A 14,770-nucleotide genomic window follows, 5' to 3' on the forward strand; every position below is an offset into this window, starting at 1 on the left:
TTCTTTTAAGCTAGTTTTAATGTCATTAGCATCAGTTGAATGGTGAAGACCTTTTATGACTACTCGAAATGCTTTATTTTGTTTTAATCTATATGTATGGAACTGGGTTTCTTTCGCTTCTAACTCTTTTATTACAGGCTCATAATGGTCAGCTTGATTAAGTTGGACCGTCACTGTGTCTGTGCCTAGGCTCTTTATTGTATACTCGTTATTTGTAATTTTTTTAAGTAGTTCGTGTATAGGGCTTACAGTACCTACGTTATATGTGGTTATTAGTGGAGGTTTTTTAGTTTCGTTGGTTTCTTTTCCCTGTTCCATTGTTTCCTCATCTTCTTTGCTCAGATTTTCAAAACGATTTTTAGTTTCAATAGGTTGTTGAAGCCAGTACTTCGTTATTTTAGTTTGTCTGTATATTTTGTCTTCATCTGGAGAATTTAATATTTTTTTACTTTGTTTACCTTGTACTGTTTGCCATTCGTTTTTGTCATGTGGTTCTTTTTCTGTTGGGGTTACCATGTTAGGATTATAATATATTTGTGGTGGTTGTGAGATTTGTGAAAGACATTGACTGTGACTGGGCATGATGGGTATTGAAGGAGTATATTGGGAAACCGTAGGTTGCATTTGCTGTAGTATGGGACCCTGTATTTGTGGATAATTGGGTTGATTATATTGGTTAATAGGATCTACATAATTAAGTTGTGATTGTATTTGTTGTCCTGGTTGAAAATAGTAGGAATTTTCCATTTTATTTAATTTATTTGCTCACCTTTCTTGGTATTTCTGCACTCCCATGGCACATATTTTCACTAAAGCGCCCGGACTATTTATTGAATTTAACTAGTTAATGAAGGTAAAAACCTTAATACTGTAATTATCTTTTTCTATCGTATGTTAATGTTAATTTTTACACTCATTTGCTGTCGAAACGATCTTCACTTGACGACAGTCAAATGAGTACTATGAGGTATGCTATTTGGTCTTGATCAGTATCATTCCAAATCTCGAGAACTACTGTTTCCACCTCTTGTAAGGTTCTAGGACAGGGGTTCCAAAACTGGGGGGCGCGCCCCCCCTGGGTGGCGTAAGGACATGTCAGGGGGGGCGCGAGACAAGTCGAAAATTAAATTAAATTCAGGTGCCTACCTAGTCTTTCTAAAATTCTAAATTAACCATGATGTTTAGAAAATTAAAACAAACCACTGTAACATCTGACTTTACTACATAAATTTGAAATCGAAGGCTTGAAAGAATGGAATGTGAGCCGTTCAATGTGGCAATAGCGCGCATAATTTGACAACCGAGCTTTTCCAAGCACTGCCTCCCTCCTTCCCTCCTAAACGCCAGACGCAGGCCAGCTAACCGCAGACGTAGCTCTTATCAATTGTGACTCAGTGTTTGAGATACCTTGGAGTAGCCTGCACTTATTTTTGCATTATAAAAGCGTACGTGTTGTGAAATTTTAATTGTGGTAGTTGACTTTTATTGATTTCGTTGATTTGAGTGAGGGAAGATAATTGTAGTCAAGATGAGCTCAGCAAAGAAACGCAAGTATAATGATTATATCAAATATGGGTTTATTTGTATGCGTAAAGATAATGTCGAACATTCTCAGTGTGTAATTTGCTATGAAGTATTAAGTAATGATGCAATGAGACCTAATCGTCTTGAAAGACATTTGTCATCCAAACATAACCCTTTTAAGGACAAACCAAAGGAATTTTTTGCTACAAAATCTGAAAATTTAAAACGCATGAAGTTAGATAGTACTGGTTCTACTGCTCAGTCATCTGAAAAAGTTCTTGAAGCTTCATATGAGCTATCACTTCTGATTGCTAAAGAAAAGAAGAGCCATATTATTGGAGAGACGCTTGTTAAACCGTGTTTGTTAAAGGCAGCTGATATTATTCTTGGAACGCAGAGTAAGCAAAAGTTATCTCAAATACCTCTTTCTGACAATACCGTAAAACGTCGCATTGATGATATGGCCGAAGACATACAAAACCAGGTAGTTGATGCAGTAAAACAATCGCCATTTTTTGCTATTCAGCTAGACGAGAGTACCGACATAGCACAATGTTCTCAGTTAATTGTTTATGTTCGGTATGTTGAAAATGATAGATTGAAAGAGGAGCTACTCTTTTCTGCAGAGTTGGAGACCACGACAAAAGCTATTGATGTTATGAAAGCAGAGTCAGACTTTTTTGACAAACAGGAAATCTCTTGGCAAAAACTAATCGGTGTATGTACGGATGGCGCGCCTTCAATGCTTGGTTCTCGCTCAGGATTTGTACAATTAGTAAGAGAGAAAAATGCTGATGTGACTGGGATACATTGTGTTATACATCGACAAGCCTTGGCAGCAAAAACTCTTTCAAATTAATGCAATGCTGTCTTAAAGTTGTGTATTAAAGTAGTGAATTACATACAAAACAGTGCGTTGAATACTCGACTGTTTAAAAATCTTTGTGAAGATTTAGGAAGTGATCACAAAACACTGCTATTTCATACAGAAGTACGATGGCTCCCAAAAGGAAACATGTTAGCAAGATTATTTGACCTTCGAGATGAAGTAATCACCTTCTTGGAACAGCAAAAGCAAAATGAACTAAGCGTGGCCTTCAAAAAAAGTTGTACCCAAGTAATATTGGCTTATTTGTCAGACATCTTTGACTCGTTGAACAGCCTTAACTTAAAACTGCAGGGTGGAGACTCAAATATAGTTACTCATCGTGATGCGATTAATATGTATATTGAGAAACTGCAACTTTGGAGGCGTAAAATATCAGCAAACCCCTGCAATTATTCGAGTTTTCCTAAAGTAGAGTCAATGTCAGAAGAAACACGCTTCAGAGATATTTATGAAGGATCAAGTTTGAAAATCCAAATATCAAACCATTTGGAGAGCCTAATTGAAGAGTTCCAGAAATACTTTCCAAACACTTGTGACGATAGTATTTTCAGAATGTCAACCGACCCATTCCATGTCAACATAGACTCCTTGCCTGAATCACTTCAAGAAGATGCTTTGCAAATAAATCATGATTCCTCTGCCAAATACAACTTTGATATAATGGACAAACCTTCATTTTGGTTAAAATATTTCAAAGTGTATCCTAGTGTATCACGGGAAGCTCTTCGTTTATATTTGCCTTTTTCAATTACCTATTTGTGCGAAAAAGCATTTTCAACACTTGTGGCAATTAAAACAAAGTATCGAAATAAACTTGATGCTGCTAGTGACTTGCGTTGTGCACTTACTAAAACTCAGCCACGAATAGGCATACTAGTAAAGAAAATGCAAGCCCATCCATCTCATTAACCAACCTAATCTATTTTTTCTTTTATTAATAATTTTTGTATTTTATTAAAACTGATATTGTTGTATTTTATGGCAGTATGTATATATAAATAAATGTTTTGTTTCTTATGTAACACTTATTTGATTTTGTTTTGTTCCCAGGCATATACAATTTATTGTTAAGGGGGGGGGGGAAGGCGCGAGAAACTTTCATTTTAACAAAAGGGGGGTGGTACAAAAAAGTTTGGGAACCCCTGTTCTAGGAGGTGGCAAACGCTGTCGTAGTCTTCTGCCAACTATGTCACACAAATGTTCGACTGGGTTAAGATCTCGTCTATGCGATGGCCAATTCAAAGTCCGAAGATTTACCTGTTATAAATATTCGATTGCAGTTTGTGAACGTGAGGTCTCGCATTATCGTGCATTAGCAAAAAATTGTTACCAATATACAGAGCCGATAGCTTGGTAGCTAAGTCCTTCGCTATGTAAGGTCACTGCTTTGAACACACTCATCGCGGGTCAAATTCCTTGTAGCGCGTTCCATTTTCACCAAACAAAAAAATACGGACTTAATTGAAACTTTAAATAATAAATCTACTAATTTTCACAACAAACCGGACACTTTTTGACTGTTAACAATTTGACATCTATTAAATTAGTACTTTCTCATGCCCTACTTTAGGTTTGTCTATTAAGTTAAGCAGAAAATTAGGATTTGTTGATGAAAGACATGGATAGTTGTTAACATACCTAACTTTTTTTTCTCCAACATAAGCAAATTAATCAAAAAAGAAAATGTTAATAAAGCCTGGGGCTACAATCGAGTTTTAATTTCAATACTTTATAGGTGCTAGAATATTCCACAGGGGAGGGACGCAAAAGTGTTATACCAAAGACGGAAACGTCCTACGGACGAACCAAAGTCTTATCGCCCTATATGCCTCACCTCTTTTCTCCTAAAAACAATGGAGAAACTAGTAGATTACTACATAAGAAGCGAAATTCTAATTAGGAAACCGCTTCACAAACATCAGTTTGCATACCAGACAGGCAAATCCACTATAAATGCTTTAAATTCCCTTGTTGGAAACATTGAAAAGACAATAGTGGCAAAAGAAATAGCTCTTTGCGCTTTCATTGACGTAGAGGGAGCATTCGATAACGCCTCATATGAATCCATAAAAAGAGCACTAGTAAAGAGGAGCATTGAAGCCTCACTAATACAATGGATTCAGTCCATGCTAAAAACCAGAATCATCACAGGTAGTATTAGGGGAGAGTCAGTAACTGTGACATCAGTAAAGGGGTGCCCTCGAGGGGGAGTACTATCGCCCCTGCTGTGGTCTCTAGTTCTTGGATGACCTCCTTACTAAGTTGCATGATTCTGGTTTTACAACTTAAGGTTACGCAGATGACCTAGTTGTTACAATTAGGAGCAAGCATGACCAGACTATATCTAGTCTCATGCAAACTGCTCTAAACGAAATCAAAAACTGGTCTTCGAAGGAGAACTTAAATGTCAATCCTAGCAAAACGACTCTGATACGGTTCACAAGGAGACGTAAATACAATTTACAGGCTCCAATTATGAATGGCATCACAGTAGAATATTCCAGAGAAATAAAATATCTGGGGGTAACTCTAGATCAAAAACTCACCTGGAATAGTCATATTGAAAAAATCTTTTTCAGAGCCTTGGTGGCAAGTTGGACCTGCTGCAAGACATTTGGAAAGACTTGGGGCCTAAAACCGAAAATGACTCTAGACATATAAAACGATTATTAGGCCGATGGTCACATACGCATCACTCGTATGGTGGCCAAAAACACAACAAACAACAGCTAACGCCAAGCTGCAAAAAGTGCAGCGGCTAGCTTTTTCTGGCAATCACAGGGGCAATGTCAACATGCCCCACGGCAGCCTTAGAGGCGATGCTGAACCTTCCTCCCCTGCAGTTCTGCATAAGGAGGGAGGCAGTAACCACCGCCTTAAAGCTGCGACAGAGACAAATAATGAAACCTGGCGATCTAGTGGGCCATCTTAAAATCATGGAAGAAATTTATTTGAATTCTAAGGATAAGCCGACAGACGCCATGCCAGTCAAATTCGACTTCGAAACACCATTTGAAGTGGTCATAAAAAACCACCAAATGGATGAAATAGTTGAACCGAAACTGAAGAAAGATTCGCTCGTATGGTATACAGATGGATCTAAGATAGATGAAAGGGCAGGAGTGGGAGTTACTGGGCCGAATTTCAGGCTACCCAAATCTCTTGGAAACGCCCCAACTATCTTTCAGGCAGAAATACATGCCATACAGATTAGTGCCCAAGAATGTCTCGACCGAGACACTCGTAGGGCAAAAGTCTTCATTTTATCAGACAGCCAAGCTGCCTTAAAGGCTCTTAAGTCATTTACTTGTGTATTAAAGTTGGTTTGGGAATGTAAACAATCCTTTAGAAGCTGGCGGAACGCAACCAAGTAACTTTGATGTGGGTGGCAGGTCACAAGGGAATTGCAGGAAATGAGGAAGCTGATAGCCTCGCAAAAGAAGGGGCCAATACCCCATTCCAAGGTCCAGAACCCTTCTGTGGACTACCAAAAAGCCACATCAGAGAGGAACTCCGGACCTGGGAACTCAATCAACTACAAATATACTGGTCCAACACACCAGGACAAAAGCAAGCAAAAAGGCTCATAAAGGTGTCTCCTAGTGTAACAAACCGCCTTCTCGAAATGAGTAAGAAAGATATAAAAATGGTTACTTGCCTTCTCACTGGTCACTGCCCTCTGAGATATCATCTAAAAAAAATGGGCAAATCAGATAGTGAGAACTGTCGTTTCTGTGACAACGAAAAAGAAACGGCAGAACACATTCTATGCAATTGCGTAGCGCTGTTCTGCAAACGACTAAAATTCCTAGAAGAGGTCACCCTAACGCCCTCTGACATAGGAAACAAGTCACCTAGGATGCTAATCAATGGCTGCGTTCACCAGAATTAATCGGTTTAAATTTCAATTAAACAGCTGTGTTTCAGCGCTTTAAAACTACGTTCAGTCTGGTGAATGGTATTTTTCTGTTTGACAGTTTCATAGTTTGTTTTGTTTGTGTTATCACCTGTTCTATGAACTTAACCTAAAACGAGATTTGTTGTTTTTGTTTATTTATATCGTGTTATCGTTCAACGATAACTTGGACTAAACAAATTTAATTCAAAAATGGATAATATACTACTTTTATTGTTGCTTGATAATGAAATGAACAGGAAATAATTTTTAGTGCTGCTGTGCTGGACTTAGCAGAACCATTGGATGATGATATGATGATGTATTGTATTCCCTTCATAAATTTAATAAATAATAATGTCACAAGAAATATGAATTATGTTGAAAATATTGTTCCTCAATACACAGATTTACAATTTCGTGAGCATATACAATTCTGTATCCCCTCAGTTTCAATTACTTTATAATTAAAACCATTGTAAAAGTAAATATTTTCAAATAAGCGCGCCATTACAATATATTTCTTAAACACGTTCAATATTGAAGCGATGCAAATCCTACGTTGAATAAAATGGCGACCGCTTCGTCAACACGTTGAAGTTTAGCCTAACGTTCACCCGAAAAATCTTAAACAGTTTCAAAGCGCTGACACAGCGCACTGGTGAACGCACCCAATTTCATCAGAAGTATTGGCATCCTAGAGTTTAACTAGATTAAGGTATGCACAAAAGATCTTTATAGGTTGAATCATCATCACATTGTTTGATTTGCTTGTCTAGAAAATGCTAAGAAGAAATGCGTTCAATGTGCTTCCCCGTTTAGGATTTTGTCCTCTTCAGGGTTTGAGGTGAATGTTTAGTGTTGGCAGCAAAAGCAAACAGTCCGAAAAACACACTGGGGCAAGCGCCGTGTCCTGGTGTTCTTGGATCCTGGGTTATGCCGGACGGTGGTGTCCAGAAGGCTAAGAAGTCAACAGAGAAGAAAGTTTGATGGATTGTTGTTGGTTCCATAGACATTTATGTGTACTGTCCGTGCTTTGCTCTCGACCAGTCTCCCTAGAAACCATTGTACAACGACAGGCGAACCTGCGTCCCTCGTCGGCGGTCAGGAGGTGGCTTTGAGCGCAGCGTGGACAGTGTGCGTTCGAGTGGAGAAAATAGTTGCGGCTATTTTCTTGGGACGAACAGGTATAATTGTGCAATGAAGTTGGGAAACCGCAAAAAACCAACTTCTCCCTGTTCGGGGTAGGGAAGAGGAAATGTTAGAGGTGGGTACGGTAGGCTAACGGGGTAGCCTCAAGGATGTTTTCGTACTCCACCGGGAGTTCGTCAATGCATGTTTGCATTAGAGCGGACGGTACATGAATCTTTTTGCGTTTGGGCTTTCGGTGGAGTACGTGGCCGGAAGATGAACAGGAACATTTAAGAGATTCTTGTGTGTCGGAAGGGGGGCCGTTGATTACTTTGATTGTGAAGTTCCTGTTCAGAGAGTTTATTCTCTCGGTGATTTTGGGGGTGTTCGAGATGTTATGGATTTCGTTTGAGGGATATCGCCAGTGCTCATAGTTACATCTACGCAAGACTCTACGCTCTGTCCTCAGCAACCTCTCTTGTTTTTGTCTTGAGCAAAGAGAGTAGATACATGATTTGTACTCCATGACGGGTCGAATAAAGGTCTTGTAAGTGTGAATGAGAGTCTTCTTGTGTGTCTTGCCAATTTTTCCCGAGAGAGCGTTGAGAAGTCTGGCCCTGTTCCTTACCCTATCTAAAGTTGCCTTTAGATCTGCGTCCCAGTTGAGAGTCCTGGTAAACAGTACTCCCAAATAGTTCACAGTCGGGCTAACAACAAGCCTTTCTCCCAACAGACTCAGAGGATGTTGGTCGTCTTCATTGCAAATGATTCTATTTGACACAGAAGGGGCGCGAAACACAATTGTTGTTGTTTTGTTCGCGTTCAGCGTGACTCTCCATTTACAACACCATTCGCCGACGCCGTCCAACAGAGCCTGGGCTCTTCTGAAGAGGAGTCTTGGGTTGTATCGAGAGGTAGTTGAGAGCAGAGTCGTGTCGTCTGCATAGAGAAACAGCCGAGTACCTGGGATATTTTGGTTAGTGATGTCGCTGTTGTAGATGATGTACAACAGCGGCGCTAGGACTGAACCCTGGGGAACTCCAGCTTGTGGAGTGAAGGGGGTGGACTTTTGATCGCCTATTTTAACTCTGACAGTACGGTTGTGGAGGTAGGAGTGTACAATTTTGGTAAATTGCAATGGTAGCCCGATGTCCAGAAGTTTCCGAACAAGCCCGTCGTGCCAGACCTGGTCGAAAGCCTTCTGCACATCCAGAAATGTGGCTATGGCGAATGAACCATCGTTGATGGTTTGAGTAACTTTGGTAGTGAAATCTATTAATGCATGTTTAGTAGATTTACCTGACTGGAATCCATATTGGAATTTTGGTATGATATTGTGGTTTTCGAGAAAGTTATTGAGCCTCTCTTTTAGGATTAGCTCAAAAACTTTACCCAGAGTATTGATTAATGAAATTGGTCTATAGGATTCCACGTCGGTTGGGGGTTTGCCTTTTTTCAAAAGCATGATGTTGTTGGCCACTTTCCAAGGAGTAGGAAAGTGGCTGGTTTTGAGACATGCATTGAATATTTTAGTTAGAAGAGGAATGATACTCTCTGGAAGTTTTTTGAGGCACCTTCGGTTGATGCCATCAGGTCCGGGAGCGCTGTTTTTGCCGATTTGGCAAAAGCTCTCCGTTTCCCTGTCGGTGAGGGGGTCCATGATAGGATCATAGACTGGAATGTAGTGGTTGAGAGTAACATTTACTATGTATTCTGTGTTGAATTTAAATATGCGATCAAAGTTCGGGTTATCTGGCGTTTGAAAATTGTTTTGAAGCGAATTTCTGAATGCTTCGGCTTTCCCTTCTGGGGAATTGACTATGTGATTGTTGACCAACAGATGGGATGGTTGAGATAGTTTTTGTTTTGTTAGGACTTTGAATTTTTGCCAGAATTTACCTCCGTCTCTGTAGTCCAGTTTTGAGGTAGCATCTTCCCACCGGCGAGCCGTTAGGACAGATATCTCCCTCTTTATCCTGGCACAGATCCGGTTGTACTCTGTTTTGATTAGTGGGTTTCAGTTGGCCTTGTATTGACGTAGAAGACGTCGTTTTTGTTGGATTTTGGCAATGATGTATTGTGGAAGTGCCGGTGATGTATAGGTTATTTGTTTGAGTGGAATTGCGTGCGTGATCGCCTCAGTGATGAGGTTCTCGATATCGGTTGCACTGGTGTCGATACTATCGTTAGTATCGAGTTCGCCTAACATAGGGAGATTTTGTGTGATGAAGTTTTGGAATTCAGTCCAGTTTGCGTGACGATAGTCTCTTATAGATCTTGGAGGGTTTGGTTGTTTTGGAATGAGTATGTCGGTGTCGACAAGAAGAGGTACGTGGTCTGACGTTATTGAATGGCCTATGTGGCATCTATCCCCGAACCGATCCAGAATGTTACTAGTAACTAGGATGTGGTCGACAATAGAGGCCCCATTGGCGTTCAAAAACGTGAATTCAGTGTTGGTGATTCTTGAAATGGGAAGGTCTAGTAGATAATCCGTGAGGCGGATGCCTTCTGGGTTTTGACGGTGATCACCAAACTGTGTGTGTCTACAATTTAGATCGCCCATCAACACAGCCTTGCCGAGCCTCGAAAAGTACTCTAGCAAATGCCTGTTGAGTGGTTGATCCGGGTGTTTGTAGTAAGAGACTATCGTGAGGGTTTCGTTATTGGGGATATGCACGTCAATTGCCAGGAAGTCCACATCAGGTGGACGAAAATTTTGTGGGAATGTGTGTGTGTTGTGCGGTATTCCGTGTTTCACGAGAATACCATTCCCACGAGAAACCTGACAGCGGCTTCGATGGATGATCGAATATCCTGCGAAGTGTGGATCGTTTTTCGACAGAGTATCTGTGAGTGCGAGGATCTGGATGTTATGCTTCGACAGGATATTCTTGATAAGGGGTCTCTTTTTGGAGAGACCCTGACAGTTGACTGTGCCTAGGGTGAAATCCATAAAGGGAGGGTGTTTAGTGGTTGGAGCGGAATGTCACCGTGACATTGCTCCCGTACCCGTGGACCACTGTCGAGTGGTCGTAGACTTGGCTAATCAGATTAGCCGTGATTGCAGCGATATGTTCACGAAGTTCGGGCAACAAGTTAAGCAACAGAGCAGTCTGAATCGACAAGATGTTCTTTGTTTCTGTAGGGAGTTCGAAAGGGGGGAATGATCTTTCGATCGTAAGTGGCTGTATTTCGTGTTGGGCGGAGGGGATGGTGTGTCTTTGTGGACACTTGTTGGAGTATGCGGGGTGGTCACCGCCGCAATTCGGGCATTTGGGTTCCTGCTGTTTGGTGCAGGCGCTGGATTTGTGGTTGCCGCCGCAGTGGGGGCAGACGAATGCTTTTTGAGGGCATTCGTCGATGGAGTGTCCGTTTATGCAGCATTTGCTGCAATATTTTGGAGTGGGGATTGTAGGGTCGGAGCCATGAGGAAGTTCGGCATTGTAGATTTCGCCATCTAGAGTTATGCCTCGGCTCAGTGCTGACGTGAATTTCTCCAAGGATTTGGTCACCACCTTGATCACTTTAGAGTCCTTGCCTGTTTTGTAAGCTTTGACTCTTCACAGTCTTTCGACCGGGAATTGCTGTTCTGTGAGCAAGTCGGTGACCTCCTGCTCGGAGTAATCCACGTCGATTCCAGTAATGCAGAGGAGGTAGGTGGGCTCTTTGGCGGAAGTGTTAGCATTTCTGCTACGGCTGTGGACCGTAACCATGGTTTGGCCAGTTGCTGTGTGGATAGCTTTTTCAATATCCCCTGCATTTATCGGATTGAAAAGTCGAAGATGTGCGATTCCATGTGAGAGTACTTTGCAAGAATGAATTTTGTTGGACAAGAGAGTGGTGGCATTTATTTGCCGAAAGAAGGTGCGTTTGTTACAAAGATCTTTTGGGAGATCTTTGATGAGATACTCGGACAGTGTAGGATCGTTTATGGCGTTAATGACGTTTTGGTTTCTGGCTTGGGTTTTGGGGCGTGGATTGGCTGCGGCATTGGCGTAAGACATTTGTCTTATTTGTCTTCTTTGGAAGACGAAATCGTTGGGTTCCGGATTGTTTGATGTGCTGATGGTTGCTTGTTGTTGAGAAGAGGGTTGCTGTTGAGATGGTTGTTGTTGCGAATGTTGGGGTGCTTGTTTTGACGGTTGGGTTGGGATTTTTGGTATAGCACCATGTATATTCCGAGCGCTCTGACGCTGAGGACCAGCCTGTGCTGGTGTTCTTAGAGGCGGAAAATCGTTTGCATATCGCTGCAGAAGGGGGTTGGAGGCGTCGTCCCGCTCGATGCGGAGGTAGGCCTCGCGATACTTATCGCGGACGATTTGCATCTCCGCGCTAAGCGTCTCGAGGTCCAGCTCCGCCGTGAGACGGTTGTAGCCTCTGGATGGGGGTACAGTGCCTTCCTGTTGCAAGGAAGAAAACTGGTTGGCTGTAGTGGTGGCTGTAGTGGTGGTGGTGGTGGTGGCAACGCTTGTCGAGGTCGTCGTCCGAGGACGAAGCGACCGGGTGGAGCTGACGGACCTTACAGATGAAGGCATGACAAATGGGGGAGGATGCAAGTCTAGCGATCGGAGGGCACCTCAGCCTCAAGGTGTTCTGGGGGGTAAACCCCAGGGATAAAGGTGGCTTGTCCACCCCTCCGTGCTTTTCCGGCGTTAGACAGTGACTATACTACCTGATGGGTGCAGTTTACCCTGCTGCTGGTGGGTCCCTCGTTGAAAGCCTTTTTCGCAGTTAGTTTGGCCCCCTTACTCGCACTTGTTCTTGTAACCGTGTGTGAACACTAGGTAGAGTTCGGGGCGAGCGAACTCGCTCGAGCCCAGGGCCAGAGTATTCCTCTGAAACCCCGCAATCCGTCTACCTTTTTGGTTTACACGGCCAAGCGTCGTTGGTTTTTCACTCTGGTTCCAAACTAATAGCTTAGGGCTAACCGTGCGCCGCTTCTTCAGCACTTGGTGCTCTCAGGCTTCTCGCTGTTCGTCGGTAAGAGTGGGGTGTGCTAGCAGTGACCTTACTCTTCGACGTCCGGGACGAGAATGAATAGGTTGAAGTGTTGAGAGGCTCCATAGCCTTAACGACCTCACATAATCTAATATTCCACAGGGTGTTCAGAACTTTAAGGAAAAAACACAGTATGATTGTTACACCTTGCATAAAATGACATTTACCTGTCTAGCAACAATATTATTACACCGATTTTTTTAAACAATAAGGCTATATCATACTAAAAAATCACCCAAATCGGATAACAGGTTTAGGAAATTCGAGACATCTAACATATCCCATTTTTAATGTGTTCCGTTAATTTTACCCCTGTGTGTATTACAACTGAAAAGTTGTCATATACATATAAATTTTTTTGGGTTTAGTTGTTTACAGAAAATGAGACGGTAGCTCGACGAAAACCTGGACCTAAACCTAGAAACCTGCTGTGCGGTTCCACACCACAACGAGGTCGGCCTCCCAAAGATGCCAATTTCCTTAAGAAGAAGTTACATACGTTGGCAAAATTTATGTTAGACTACACGGTAAGTAATTCAATTTTTTTTGCTTGGACTATAGTCATTTTGCCAGTCTCAATCAAAAGTAAATGTATTAAAGATATTGTCAATTAGCGAAACATGCTCATTACAGCTAATGTACATACTATTTTAATAAATATTATAAATATATTATACTTAATGTTTATCAAGAACACATAGTGTATACATTTTACAAATAAAAACAAGTAATTGGACTTCGTAAGTCTTAGGTTTTCACCCAAAGTAATCGAAAGTTGAACTGGAAGTCGATATTTGAACGCTTCGTGTAACTTTGCGCCGATTGATAAACGATTTTACTAATTTTGAGTAATTTTTACTAAAGTTTGGGTCATCATTGTTTAAACAGAAATGACTTCAAAACCGAAACTAAAGATTCAAACTCAACTTTTCAATACGCTTCGATTGATGTGATACATGTACATAATATTTCTGCACTTCTGCTTAGAACTTTTTAACCGGAAATGATATATAAAAACCAAAATTTTACATTTGTTCTCATCTTGCTAAGGCACGTCGAATGATATATCGCTTATACTATTTAGGTGACTTTAAAACAGTTCATACGGTTGCAACTCTAAAACCGGAAGTCCGATGTCAAATTTCTCATCTTTAATACCATCCTTGGGTTATAAGCTTTTATTCGACACCTCATCTGTCATTCTATCTGTATTAATAATGGAGGAGATAGACATACGGGCAGACAGTCATGAAACTGGGAGTGTATATATTTGTTCTCTTCTTGCTAAGTCTTTCTAGTGTCTCTTAGAAGTCTCTAGTCTCTTAGTGATTTTTTTTATTTATTTTTTTTATTTTTTTATGTATTTTTTAGTTATTAGATTATTTTAGATAGTAGATTTTGAGCATATTGTTATTAGACAGGTTGTAGTAAATATATAAGGAGAGGTTACACAAGATTGCAAATCCATCTTTTTCCACTAAATCTGAACCATAGGTAACTGTCGGTCTTATCACTGATGTGTAAGCCAAGAGATTACCTTTGGTTTCAACCCCCAGGTTTTACCTACAATTCGTCGGCAGTTCCATAAGAGTAGTGTAGCTCTGTTGGTTATGTTTTTAATATGAGTGCTTTTAAATGAGTTTGTTGTTGTTTATTTGGGTTTATATGACTGTAGACACTAAATCCATTCGCCAATTTTACTATTTTTTATTTTATTAGTCATTTATTTTTTCGTATCTTATGCTAAAACTAATACTAATCTCTAATAAACAATTCTAGTAATAAATAATTATTTTTGTATTTTTTTATAATTTTGTATAATATATTTTTTTGTATTTTTTAAATGATGTTCTCAGAGTTCCACAGCAAAAAACAGCAACATTCTTCTTTAACCCTCTACTTAATTCGAAAGCTTTTTACTATGGACTGTCCAAGTTCGTCATTCATTTTTATTTACATATTTTTTAAATTTTTTTTTATTTATTTTTTTATATGTATTCCTTCTTTTTTTCTTAATATATAGCAATTTACAAGAAATACTTACTCTACATATATTTTACAATTACATATAAGTTTCATATCTAAAATATGTTTATACAATAGTCGGTATACCAACTCATTGTTTTCTAATGTTTATAAATAGTTTAAATTAATGGGATGGTCGACTTCAGTCAAAGAATACAGTGAATTTAAAAACATATTAACGTTATTTGAAATAAGAGAACAGGTCAAAATTTTGTATTATAGGTTACCCAACTGACCACAAATACATTGTGGACTATCAGCTAGATTATTCAAATACAGTCGGAAAACGAAAGAATACCCATGAA

At 40.3% G+C, this 14,770-nt stretch overlaps 1 protein-coding gene and 1 pseudogene across 5 annotated transcripts in view; both read left to right on the top strand.

Annotated features, from left to right (window-relative positions):
- LOC114341323 (protein polybromo-1) overlaps positions 1–14,770 on the top strand; it is a gene marked incomplete at its 3' end in the record, with an annotated part of 193,079 nt that overhangs the window by 62,368 nt on the left and 115,941 nt on the right. For all 5 annotated transcript variants that reach the window (XM_050657981.1, XM_050657977.1, XM_050657978.1 and 2 more), the window contains 1 exon segment: positions 12,809–12,967. In XM_050657981.1, the coding sequence (XP_050513938.1) occupies positions 12,809–12,967 (159 nt within the window).
- On the top strand, positions 1,574–3,480 carry LOC126889582 (SCAN domain-containing protein 3-like; annotated as a pseudogene).

The sequence above is a fragment of the Diabrotica virgifera genome, chromosome 8 (assembly GCF_917563875.1).
Source record: "Diabrotica virgifera virgifera chromosome 8, PGI_DIABVI_V3a".
NCBI lineage: Eukaryota > Metazoa > Arthropoda > Insecta > Coleoptera > Chrysomelidae > Diabrotica > Diabrotica virgifera.